The sequence below is a fragment of the Acomys russatus genome, chromosome 2, assembly GCF_903995435.1.
Source record: "Acomys russatus chromosome 2, mAcoRus1.1, whole genome shotgun sequence".
In the NCBI taxonomy this organism is placed as follows: domain Eukaryota; kingdom Metazoa; phylum Chordata; class Mammalia; order Rodentia; family Muridae; genus Acomys; species Acomys russatus.
Genome location: NC_067138.1, coordinates 68,179,366 through 68,192,140, shown reverse-complemented (window position 1 = coordinate 68,192,140; position 12,775 = coordinate 68,179,366). Strand labels below are relative to the sequence as shown.

Genomic DNA, 12,775 nt, shown 5'->3' with positions numbered 1-12,775 from the left:
GGGTAGATGAGGAGGATAACATTTTTATCAAGGACACATAGGAACATTAAAGCTACTCTTAACTAGCATTGACCTCCCCTGACTTCCCACTTTCTGAGTGCAAAATTGAGCCCACTATATTGTCATATATTAAAGGAAGCTACAAGAGTAACGGTAGACTCAGAAATATTGTTTGGCCTCGAGGCCTCAACCAGAAAAGGAAGATGCCGCTCACAGCTTCACCACCAACCTCCTTCCTGTTGCCTCAGTCACACAAAATTATGTCTTTGAAGGAAATTGGCATCTTGCCTCATCACATCAGCCTCTAGTGAGAAGGCTCAGCAGTTAGTTAAAAAGAAGCCTTGCTCTATCATAGGCCTGAATTCCAATCCCAGCACCCACCTCGGGCAGCTCACAAATGCCTGTAACTCCAGCTCCAAGGAATCTGATGCCATCTGCTGACTCTCATGGGCACCTGTACACACACACACACACACACACACACACACAAACACGCACCTTGAGCCAGATAGATGGCTGAGTTAGGAGCGCACATTGGTCTTGCAGAGGACCTGAGTTTGATTCTCATGGGCCACACAGGGCAGTTCACAGCTACTTGCAAATACAACTCCAAAGGGATCAGATACCCCTGGTCTCCATGGGCACCAACATTCAGATGTGCATACCAACATGGAGACACATACATATAAGTTAGAATAATAAACCATTTGAAAACAGTAAAATTAATCTTTTAAAAATATGAATGTTTAAGTGCCTAGCAAACCTATTTTCTGGCTAATGTCCAGCAAGTCTCTGGCCCTTGTGACTGACTCTCCCTTCAAAAAGCCTTTGCCCCGTGTCTATAGTTGCTTTAACTGCCGCAGACGTCATTTGCTTTGAGACTTTGTGGTTGTGTGAGCGCAACTTACTATTCCACAAAATCTTTCCTTTTTAAGAACCTGTAAAATGTAAAGCTCCAGAAAATCCAGAGAATGGCCACTCTTCGGGCGAGATTTATACCGTGGGTGCCGAAGTCACATTTTCCTGTGAAGAAGGGCACCAGCTGGTGGGAGTGAGCAAAATCATGTGTTTGGAGACCGGCGAGTGGGATCACCTCAAACCATCCTGTGAAGGTAGGCTGAAAAAATGGCCATTATGACTGTATTGGGCAGGTCTAGAAAGATAAAACGGTTGTCACGGTAAAGTTCTAGGTCATGTCGGTCTTGTTCTGAAAGCTCAAATTTAAATATGACAAGGGGATAAAATCCGGAAGCCAGGAGCTTTCAGGGGGCTTTGCATAGAGTCTCTGAAAACCACACTTTTCGTTTCCCTTTTTGCAGCCATTTCCTGTGGTGCCCCACCTGCTCCTGACAATGGTGGTGTTGAAGGGTCAGTGTTTACATATGGCAGCAAGGTGACATACAGGTGAGTGTCTAACTTCAAAGATGTAGTGTAGTTGTTAACAACATGTCAGCAATGGTAGAGTGCCAGGGGAAAAGAAAACAACTCCAGGTTTTATAAAGATTTGTTGGAGTCCAAACAAGGGCATGAGATCTCCTGGAACTGTAGTTACAGGATCTTCTGGGATGCTGATGTAAATTCTGAGAACCAAACTCTATAAGAGCAGTGTGCTCTCATAACTGCTGAGCCATTTCTCCAGCATCCCCAGATTGTTTTTATTTATTATTATTATTATTATTGTTGTTGTTGTTGTTGTTGTTGTTGTTGTTGTTGAATTAATTGGTTTCAGAATAGTGTAAAGAAATCAAATCTGATGATCTACAGGTAGTCATACCCTCAAATCTCCTGGCCAAGAGCCTGTTGTTGCCATTAGCATCTTCCTGAGGCACTGTGGTGGAAGGCACACCCAACTAATGGATAACCGTGGTTAGTAACCAGCTGGGGGTCCAAGCCTTATAGCCTAAGGGACTTGGCCCACATCATTCTCAAACCCAGGATTCTCTGATGTCAGCTGTTCATCCATGGCACATATTGGAGACAAGCCAACTTCTCACGTCTGCCCTTTGGTACACATAAAACAATGTAAAATAGGGCTGAGGATATGGAGGGCCTGAGTTTGAATCCGCGGAGCTCAGGTGGAGCTGAGTGCAATGGTGTGCATCTGTAATTCTTGTGCCCCTACAGGGAGATGGGGGCAGAGACAGGAGTACTCCTCCCTAGGACTCTAACACCTCACCCAGCATATGTAGCAGCAAACAAAAATGGGACACTGCCTCAAACAAGGTGAAATGCAAGGACCAGCATCTGGGGTTATCCTGCAGCCTCCTGGTGCACGACATGGCATGCACATGTCTGCACTCACACTTAGGAAGCAATGCTCACACGCACACCTCGTACGCTCACACAGTTTTAAAGAGTGCAAAGTGAAGCCATGCATACGTGGACATTTTCCTCTTCCATCTCCAGGTGTGATAAAGGATACACTTTGGCTGGGGATGAAGAGTCAGCTTGCCTTGCTAGCGGTGCATGGAGTCACTCCTCTCCTGTGTGTGAGCTGGTGAAGTGTTCCCGCCCTGAGAGCATAGATAATGGGAAATACATCTTAAGCGGCCTCACCTACCTTTCTATTGCCTCATACTCCTGTGAGAGTGGATACAGGTAAAGGGTGGGACACCTGCCCGGCTTCCTCCGGCCTCCTGCCATTCCTAAGCTTGAGTGAGTGAAATAGCTGGCTTTCTAAACAAAACTGTAAAAGTAGGGATGCCTAAAACTGTATGCTTCTTGGAGCCTGACTTACAGTAAATGTCAGGGAGATTGTCAGTCTGTGACTCCATAGTCACCACAGTTCAACTGCTGGAGCATTCGGTGGACTCTGAAGAGGAAGGCCTAGTTGATCTGTGGAGCACAGAACCATAGCTGAGGTCATGCCTTGCCTTGGCGCTGGTTCATATACACAGCTTATCAAGATTATAATCAGCAGCACATGGCATAGTGTAGGAAAAGCATTGGAGGGGATTAATTCTGTAAGAAGTTCACTTGAGTGTGTGTGTGTGTGTATGTGTGTGTGTGTGTGTGTGTGTGTGTTCAAACAGATGGAACAATAGACAAAATCAGACTGAAACAGATGAGGTAGATAGAAAGTAAAGAATCCAGGGTCAATGAGATGCCTCAGAGGGTAAAGGTGCCTGCATCCAAGCCTGATGACGTGAGTTCGATCTCTGGGACCCACATGATGGGAGGAGAGACCTGACTCCTTCCAGTTGTCTTCTGGCCTCCACACACTCCCTAGCAAATAAATAAATGATATTTAAAAGAAAGAAAGAAAGAAAGAAAGAAAGAAAGAAAGAAAGAAAGAAAGAAAGAAAGAAAGATAGAAAGAAAGAAAGAACCGAGGCCATCAGAATCATGCTGGAAGCATGGGTGGATAAGCCATGACACAGGATGCAGGCTTTGTAAAGTCAGAGTGATGAGCAAACAACCCAAATCCCAGGTCCCGGAAGGACACTGCCTTTGACCTTGGTGACTCTGGTCACCTGTCTCCTCAGGTATCTTCCTTCCAGTGGGATAATAGTCTACTCACCCTTCTTATCCCACTAATCTGCCCGTCAGAAGCTCTGGAGTTCCCCCTTTATTGATAACACATTAGACTTGAATTTTGCACCAAGCAGTATAGTTTCTCTACCCATTTAAAATAATAAATTAGCTGGGCGTGGTGGTGCATGCCTGTAATCCCAGCACTCAGGAGGCAGAGGCAGGTGAAGCGCTGTGAGTTAGAGACCAGCCTGTTCCACAAAGTGACTCCAAGACAGCCAAGGCTGCACAGAGAAACCCTGTCTCGAAAAACTAACTAAATAAATAAATGGCCTGGCCAGTGTAAATTTTTCTGAGGCTCGTATGAAGCAAACAATGAAAAGAACTGTTTTTTTTTTTGTGCGCTAAAACTCAACATGCAGCCTGTATTTTCTATTTCTATTTGGAGTTCTATTTCTCCACAGTTGTAAACTATCACCCAATGAGAGAAATGACCCAAGCCCCTTTTCACATCTGTAGCTTACAGGGCCCTTCCCTCATTGAATGCACGGCATCTGGCAGCTGGGACAGAGCACCACCTAGCTGTCACCTGGTCTCCTGTGGAGAGCCGCCAGTCCTCAAAGATGCTGTCATCACCGGGAGCAACTTCACTTTTGGGAACACGGCCACTTACACATGCAAAGAGGGGTAAGTAGAGCCTTGAGGATGAGGAGAGGAGCCACAGAGCACCAAGGACAGAGAATGAACTTCCTGGCAGCCAGGCCAGAGCACTGTCTGCTCCTATTTTCTGAGAGCAGAGAGGAGGCACGCTTCCCATGGAAATAGTGTCTCACTAGAATCCACTATAGTGATCAATCTAAGATTCAGACAATAAGCAAAGAAGAATGCAGTGCCAAATTGCTCTGTTCTTTAACCAGGAATGTCAAAAAGCCATCGAAGCAGGCTTGTATCTGTCTATCGCCCACAAAAGCAAAAGCCAAGGCTTTAAGTCACAATATAAGGATGATAAGTTAGTGGGAGAATTAAAAAAAAAAAAAAATAGGACTTGGGTTTCTCACTTGCTGATTTTACTTTAATATTTGGCATATCAGGAAACATGTTGCAAAGGCTTTAGCTTGGGACCTCATTTGGTGGTGGCTGAGAGAGCCCTGTGAGACGTGGGGGTGGGAGGGATGCCTGTGATGGCCTGCGTAGGGTCCCAGGCTGCCAAGGCACTGAGTGTGGTTAACGCCCACCCCCACCTCCCACCCCCTCAGTGGTCTGACACACCCCAGGGTGGTTCTTCCCTGTCTACACTTTCTTGTTAGGTATTTTCATCCTCCTGGTGTTTGCACTCAGGAGCAGCAGCAGCTGCTGCTCCCTGGATTCCTGCCCTTTCTCTGTGCCCTCGGGGAAGCAGCGTATCCTCTCTGTGTTTTCAATGACCTCATAGAGCACTGGTTCTCAATTTCCCTAATGCTACGACCCTTTAATACAGTTCCTGGTGTCGGGGGACCCCCGCCATGAAATAATTTTCATCGCCACTTCATAACTGTAATTTTGCTGCTGTTACAAATCATAATGTAAATATCTGTGTTTTCCCAGTGGACTTAGGTGTGACGCCCCCTGTGAAAAAGCCATTTGACACTCCCATAGGAGTCTCGACCCTCAGGTTGAGAACCACTGGCGAAGGTCAAACTAGTTCACTAAAGGCTGATATTTGTGGGTGTCACGAGGGAACAAAGATTATGAAGCATGGCTTAGCCATGTGTGGGTGGGGGGACAATGAAGCTCACAGTGAAGGCAGCAAAGGTGCCCGGGTGAGATCATGCAGGTTGTGAGCTATCAGAGAGGACACGAGTCACGTCATCAGTTCAGACTCTTTCACCAGCAGGTGGTGACATATTCTTGAGGAGATCTTGAGCCTCTAACACTGACATAAGAACTTTCTAAGGGGGCTGGAGAGATGGCTCAGAGGCTAAGAGCACTGGCTGCTCTTCCAAAGGTCCTGATTTCAATCCCCAGCAACCACATAGTGGCTCAGAAACATCTATGATGAGATCTGGTGTCCTCTTCTGGTGTGCAGGTATACATACAGACAAGAACACTGTATATGTAGTCAATAAATAAATCTAAAAAATAAAAAGAAAAATAAAAAATAAAATAAAATAAAAAAATAATTTAAAAAAAGAACTTTCTAAAATCCTAAATTAAAACAGCAACAAAACTGATACATAAAAGTGCAAAAACGGTACACACTGATGGGACCCCATGTCACATTTCCACACATGCCTCTTGTGCTGTTTACCTGGAGTTCTGAATATCTGTCTCCTTGAGTGGGTGTTTATCATTTCCTCTTGGAGGAAGTGTTCAAAAAGCCTAGTTTCCAGCTTACCGACAAGTGTGGTACATGGTGGTCACGTGTGATTTTGTTCCTTGTTCCTATCTGGCAACAACAAATCAAGATTTCCCTAAGCCTCCCAGCCCCCACACCTGCTGCCTCCTGTACCCACTGTTTTATTCTAAACTTCCATAAGCTCAACCTCTTCTAATGCTAAATTTTAATATCTTAAGTGAACAAGCGATCTCTAATATTAAAGGTCGGTGTGGGCTGGAGAGATGGCCCAGCAGCTCAGAGCACTGGCTGCTCTTCCATAGGACCCAGATTTCATTCCCAGCACCCACATGGTGGCTCACACCATCCACTGACTACAATTCCAGGGTATTTGATGCCCTCTTCTGGCCTCTCAGATATTGCATACTTGTTATGCACAGACATACATGCAGGCAAAAACAGTCATACACATAAAATAAAAATAAAGAAAAAAATAATGTCAATGCAGTAGTGACTTTGGGGGGCTCTCCAGCGTTTGCTGCAGATTGACTTGCATAGGATTTGCTCCTGGAGTTAGAGAAATGGGCCAGTTGGTCAAGTGGCTGTCGTGTAAGCATGAGAGCCTAAGGGGGAAAGCCAGACGTGTCTAAAAAGCAATGTGTGGCTATCATATAAAATGAGAGAATATAAAACCTATATGCAAAAGACTCCTGTTATTTTACTATCTAGAAAAGCAATAGCATTGGTGCTTTGCTTTATTTCACCCCAGCACAATGCATATAGTTTTAATCTTAACAGTCGTGCTGTCTTCAGGTTACAGAGAGCTCATCTTTTCTTGATAAGTTACTTGCAGTGTCAGAGGAGTTTCAGGTTGCCCGATTGTTCTGTCTCTCTGTCCTACAGTGGTTTATAACAAATAGAGATAGCGACAGGTGTTATATCTAGCCCATTTGCTTGAACCGATTTTTACTTTCTTCAAAGAAGTTTCTTGTGAAATACTTTATGTAATCACATAATAATCCATATTACTTCATTAGTCGCATGAAGAGTTTTCCCCATGGGTTCTGGGATTCTAACTCGGGTCTTGGGCTTATACAACAAACACTTTACCTATTGAGTCACCTTCCCAGGCCCTTCTACAGAGATGAAATCTGGAAGAAGGAATATCTTAGAGATGCTGCCAGGTCTACACAGGTAATGTCTGTGGATTCTTTTTTTTTTTTTGGCCAGTGAATAAATGGGAATTGGACCTGCCCGTGTACATCTCATAGCTACTGAGGGAAGGTGACAGGTTTTCACAGTGCAGCGCTACTGCAAACATGGCCTTATCGTTGTAATACAATGATCTTATAAAGTCATGGGCACCTGCTGGCAGGCAACAATACAGGAGCAAACTGTCTTTGCTGGTTGAACAAATGAATAGTAAGCCCCCAGAGTCACAATCACTACCCACTTGTAGTTTTTATGAAAGAAAAAAGCCAACAATTAAGAGGCAGTTTTCTTTCTCTGGAGTTACAACTCTCAAGGACAGAAAGGACGTTAAGCTCTTTTGTGGACACCATCCTCTCCTGGGGTGCTGTGGGAGACCGCACTGGAGGGCGAGACTCTCTCTTGTTCCCTGCCCTTCTGACCACATTTCTTAATGGTCCCTTTAAAACATACAGAAGTGAAAATAACCAAATGCTCTGTTTAAAATCACCTGTGTTCCCATTACTGAGATAAAAGTACATGTCAATATTTTGCTACAATTAAATAGCTTTATAAAAGACACATGATATTACAGATTCTCCTGGATGCCGTTCTCAATATTCCTCTACACTCCTCATGTTAGCAAAGTACCATTTTATCACTAATACGTACATGTTGTCATAGGCAGATATACTATTAATGTACATATTTATGTGTATTTGTACATATTATTTCTTTAAAGAATTATCATTTAAATCACTTCTCTCTTTAAAGAGTCATTTTATTTTTAATTATATATATGTTTATGTGTGAATAATCTTCTCTCTCAGCTACATGTGACTCAACTGAGCCTGCTCTTGCACTATCATAAAATATGCCATAAAAGAGCATGTTATCTGGGGCTGGGGAGGTGACTCAGTGAGTATAGTTCCTCACAAGGACTGAGTTCGAATCCCCAGCACCCAGGTAAAAAGCCAAGCAGTGTGGCACATATCTTAACCCCAGTGCTGGTGGAGGCAGAGACAGGCAGACTCTGGTGGTTCCCTAGCCAGCCAATCAAACCAAAACAGCAAGTTCCAGGTTTGGCAGAGAACTTGGCTCAAAAAATAAACTGCAAGCTGGGCACAGTGGCATACACCTGTAATCCCAGTACTCAGGGAGGCAGAAGCAGGCAGGTCTCTGTGGGTTTGAGGCCAACCTGGTCTACAAATCAAGACCAGGACAGCCAAGGCTATACAGAGAAATCCTATCTCAAAAATAAATACAGTAATTAATTAATTAAACCAAAAAATAAATAAACTGCAAAGCAATAAAGACTCCTGATATTGGCCTTTGCCACACATGCACACATGTATGCTTACAGGAACCGTCTCTAAATTACCCATTTCTTTACAGTAGTAGGCTCTTCTGTCCCCACTGTATTTGCTAATACAAGCAGAGCTGCACTAAATACCCTTGCATATTTATAATGGGAATCCCTCGCCTAGACATTGCAACCTACAACCACAGGTCATGGGATATTCATATGCTGAGCTTTGCAAAATAGAAACAAATTGCCAAAATAAAGAGTGACCTTGCCAGCCCAGTTAAGGTATAACTTACATGTGACTGCCAGCAGGTGGCGACAACACCTTCAGGTACGAAGACCTTGATGGTCCAATCATAAATAGCTATCTGGAATTCCAGAGGGTGGAAAAGCTGTAAGGGCCAGCAGACTAGGAAATTGCCTGTGATTTGTACACACACACACACACACACACACACACACACACACACACACATATATGTACATATATACATTTATACGTATATGCATATGTATCAATAATAATTAAAGAAAATAAGGCCATGAATTTGAGAGGGAACAAGTCAAGGGATGTGGGAAATATTGGAAGGAGAAAAGAGGAAGTGGTGCGTGATGTAATTATATTTTAATTTAAGTGATATCTTAAAAAGTGATACATGAAAGTCTGAAACCCCTACACATTAGCAGGACATCATATAACGCATCAGTACATATGTACACAGTGTCATGCTTCCACCACGTTAAATATACCTGTCTACTCATATGTTTGTCATTTATGGTGAAAACTTCTAAAATTATTTCTTACATCCTATTGAAATATGCATGGCTGTTACCTACACTATTACCTTTTATTCTTGAGTACCTTTAAGTTGGTGCCTTAGAATATACCTTCCCCTTGCCTGACAACCCCTACTCCTTCTGGTCTCTGACACCCAGCATCCCACTCTAAATTTCAACAACAGTGGCTTTTTAAAACCAGCATGTTAACAGTTTTCTTCTAGTATCTCATTCATCAGCGCTCTATTCTTGCAGCTCTTTGTGTGTGCTGATGGGAAACAGGCCCGTTGTGCTGGCTAGTTTTATGACAACTTAACCCAAGTTAGAGTCATTGGAGAGGAAGGGAGTCTCAATTAAGAAACGCCTCCACAAGATCAGGCTGTAGGCAAGCCTGTAAGGTGTTTTCTTAATTAGTGACTGGTGGGAAAAGGCCCAGACCACTGTGGGTGGTGCCACCTCTGAGCTGGTGGTCCTGGGTTCTATTAGAAAGCAAGCTGCGCAAGCCATGAGGAGCAAGTCAGTAAGCAGCATCCCTCTGACCCCTGCATCAGCTCCTGGCTATAGGTACCTGCCCTGTTTCTGTTCCTTTCCTGACTTCCTTTGATGATGATCAGTGATATAGAAATGTAAGACAAATACACCCTCTCCTCCACGACTTGCTTTTGGTCAAGCATTTCATCACAGTGGGAGTAACCGTATGACTCCTGTGTATGTCTTGCCATTTCAGATTTGCTCCTTACAGGGAACAGGGCCTACTGTGTGTACAACAAGCCCCTCGTGATCTGACTCTCTGGGTTCTTTTTTCTACCTACTACTCCAGGGCCCTCAGCTTTACATTAATTTATCAGTTTGAAAGGTTTTTTGCACACAAAGCAAGTAGTGTGAATTCTAACATGAAATCCATGTCAGGTACAGACTCATAGTTAGCAGGGGCCTTGTTTTTTCTGCCCAACATCTCTGAAAACACAGAGATGATGCAAATTTTCCGAGAGTACTGTGTCAGCAAACCTCCTTCTAGGATGGGAATTCCTGCCAGACACTCCTGTTATGAATTCAGGCCAAGACTGGGTTTCTTTTCCTCTCTTGTTCCTTTCTTTGTTGAATCCAAAGGCAACCACAGCGTTCGTTGGCAAGCTTGCTTTTCTGGTTTCAGTTTCCACCCCCTGTTAGTTAAGAGCACGGGAGTTGGGGGTGGGGATTTCCTTTCTGGCTAGCCCAGTTATGCATTTAAATTGATATTTGTTGGATCTCATCAAGTGTTGTAGAGAGGGGGGTCCCAGATTATGTGAGAGCCAGAAGCAGGAATCCATTCTTCTTCGCTTTCTGTCTCTTCCATTTCTGTTTTCCTCCCAGGAGCTTGTCTGGCACACCCCCTGCATTTTCTTATATTAAAAACAGCATCATTGTATCCAAGCAATGACTTCTGGGTAAACTGACCTGGCTGGCTGTCTCCTTCCACATCCTGAGCTGCTTGCAGCCTCATGAAAGTGGAGCTTATCTCCTTTCGAGCCTCAAGTCTGCCCTCCATACCGTATAAGACACCCAGACCTCCATATGTCAGAAACATGCGCACACTCTTACTGTTGTCTCACCATTGTTATTTTAATTATTATAAATTATTGTAATATTTTATTAGTTCTTTGAGAATTTCATGCATGCATACAATGTACTTTGATCTCTTCTCTCTTCCTCATAACTCCTCTGGGATCCACACCTACTCCCTGAACCCTCCTCAAAACCTCATGACCTCTGCTTTGTTTTGATTTTTTACCACCCACTGAGTCTAATTTGTGCTGCCCATATATGCATGAACATGGAACTGCCTCCCCACCCCATCCCCACTCCCCCACCCCACCTCATCCTGAGAGCATGGACCACCTACTGGTGACCACACCTTTAAAGAAAACTGTCTCTCCTTCGCTTAGCATCTGTTAGCTGTGAATAGGGATGGATGACGAATTGTTGCTTGGTTGTTTGATCTTAACTTTTTTCCTGGTAATGGGCTTGGATTGGAGTCTTTCCCTGAGTCACCGAAGCAAGACACATTCTCAAGTTTACAGTGAGGAGGCACAAAGTTAAGAGACTGGAATAGAACAGTGAATGCCAGGAGAGGAAAGAAGCGAGCAGCTTCATTAAACTTGCCATTCTAAATTTATATATTTACCCAGATATTTCACTTTTCTAAATGTTTATCAACACCCCAGATGCCAGTGGAGGGGTGCTTTAATTGTTTAGCCAAATATATGAGTGCTCATTTGTTTCTCCTTTTTCTTCTCATCCTTAGGTTGACATTTGTTGGTGTGAAACTCACAAGTGTAGAAGGGTTAATGACATCGTAAAACCCTCACCAAGTTTCCCTCTTTGATTCTTCTTACATATAAGCTTCTGAATGGAATTATTGGATCCTATTACGAGAGAAGCTTTGATCTTTGCTTGTTGTTATGAATTGAAGCAAGATTAATTACTGGTGCTTCTCCGCATTTTCTATTATTCTCATTAACCTGCCGCCATTCAGTGAGTGTCTTTTCTCTCTTAGAAGGAGCTCAACTGCCACTCTCAGGAGCTCACTCATAAAGCTCTCAGGGCCCATACTGGTTAGTAAGCCTCCTCTAGGGGTGTGAATCCAACTATTGAAAACTCGCTAAGCTATGAATGCCTGTAATCCCAGCATTCAGGGAGACAGAGGCAGAGGCTGGCAGATCTTTGTGAGTTCAAGACCAGCCTGCTCTACAGAGTGATTCCAAGACAGCCAAGACTATACACAGAGAAACCCTGTCTCAGAAAAAAAAAACAAGCTCTTCAGTAGTGCAGCATCTGTGCCTCAGGAAAGCACCTGGCCCATAGCTGGCCACAAAGAGTCGAGAAATAAATGTTAACTGAAATGAGTTAAAAAAGAAAAGTCTTAATCCAAACTAGGGGATAGCTAAGATTCTAAAAGTGAATTATTTGCACTCATATATATTGTAAAGGTGGCTATTCAGGGTTCATTATCCATTCAATTAGGGAGCCGGTTTGTATTAATTTTTTTTCATCAAGAAAGAATAATTGGTGGAGAGTTATCAGGGGGTCAAGGTCCAGAGTCCCCACGAAGTCCTACCAAATTATATAGCACAGTTTTCATGTTCTCAAGTTGTTCTGTGGAATAAGGAAGATTCTAGAGACAGATGCTTCTTCCTCAGAGCATTTGGAGCTGAGGAGTAAAGGAAAAGTTTTATGTATGGTAGATTTCTGTAAATCAGGGTGCCTGGGCCTGTGCATAATCAACTTCAGTCAGTACACAATGCCAGCCACATCAAGGGGTCGGCGCCATGGTGATGCATGTTTCAAACGGCGTAAATGACTCAAGTTGTGCTGTAAAACACCAGGAGCCTCAGTAAGGAGACCTTCCACCGGGGCATGTCCTATGCAGTAGCAATCAAATGAGCAGGCCTCGCCCAGCAGCTTTTTAGTAATAAAGTTATGCTCCAAGCATCCTGCCTGTGGATGCTTTCCTGTGACTGGTAAGAGAGGAGTCATCTAAACACTGCCAAGTCTATAGTCACTTGCAAAGGCCGGGTTTCTCCCAAACCATGAACTGAAGAGGCCCTAAGCGAGGACCTCACTCAGCTGTTGGGGGTATCTAAGAGTATGCAAGTAGACACCACTTCTGTGCATGCACAGAACGGGACCGCAGGTGGCGCGATGTGTAGTTCTACTGATGTCTGTCATTTTGTTGAATT

General features: G+C 43.8%; 1 protein-coding gene across 1 annotated transcript in view; it reads left to right on the top strand.

Moving 5' to 3' along the window:
- Window positions 1-12,775, top strand: part of Svep1 (sushi, von Willebrand factor type A, EGF and pentraxin domain containing 1) — a 183,308-nt gene that overhangs the window by 135,472 nt on the left and 35,061 nt on the right. Inside the window, exons 33-36 of the mRNA XM_051162513.1 lie at window positions 936-1,112; window positions 1,320-1,404; window positions 2,407-2,598; window positions 3,991-4,158. Coding sequence (XP_051018470.1) covers window positions 936-1,112; window positions 1,320-1,404; window positions 2,407-2,598; window positions 3,991-4,158 — 622 coding nt within the window. The remainder of the gene's footprint in view (window positions 1-935; window positions 1,113-1,319; window positions 1,405-2,406; window positions 2,599-3,990; window positions 4,159-12,775) is intronic.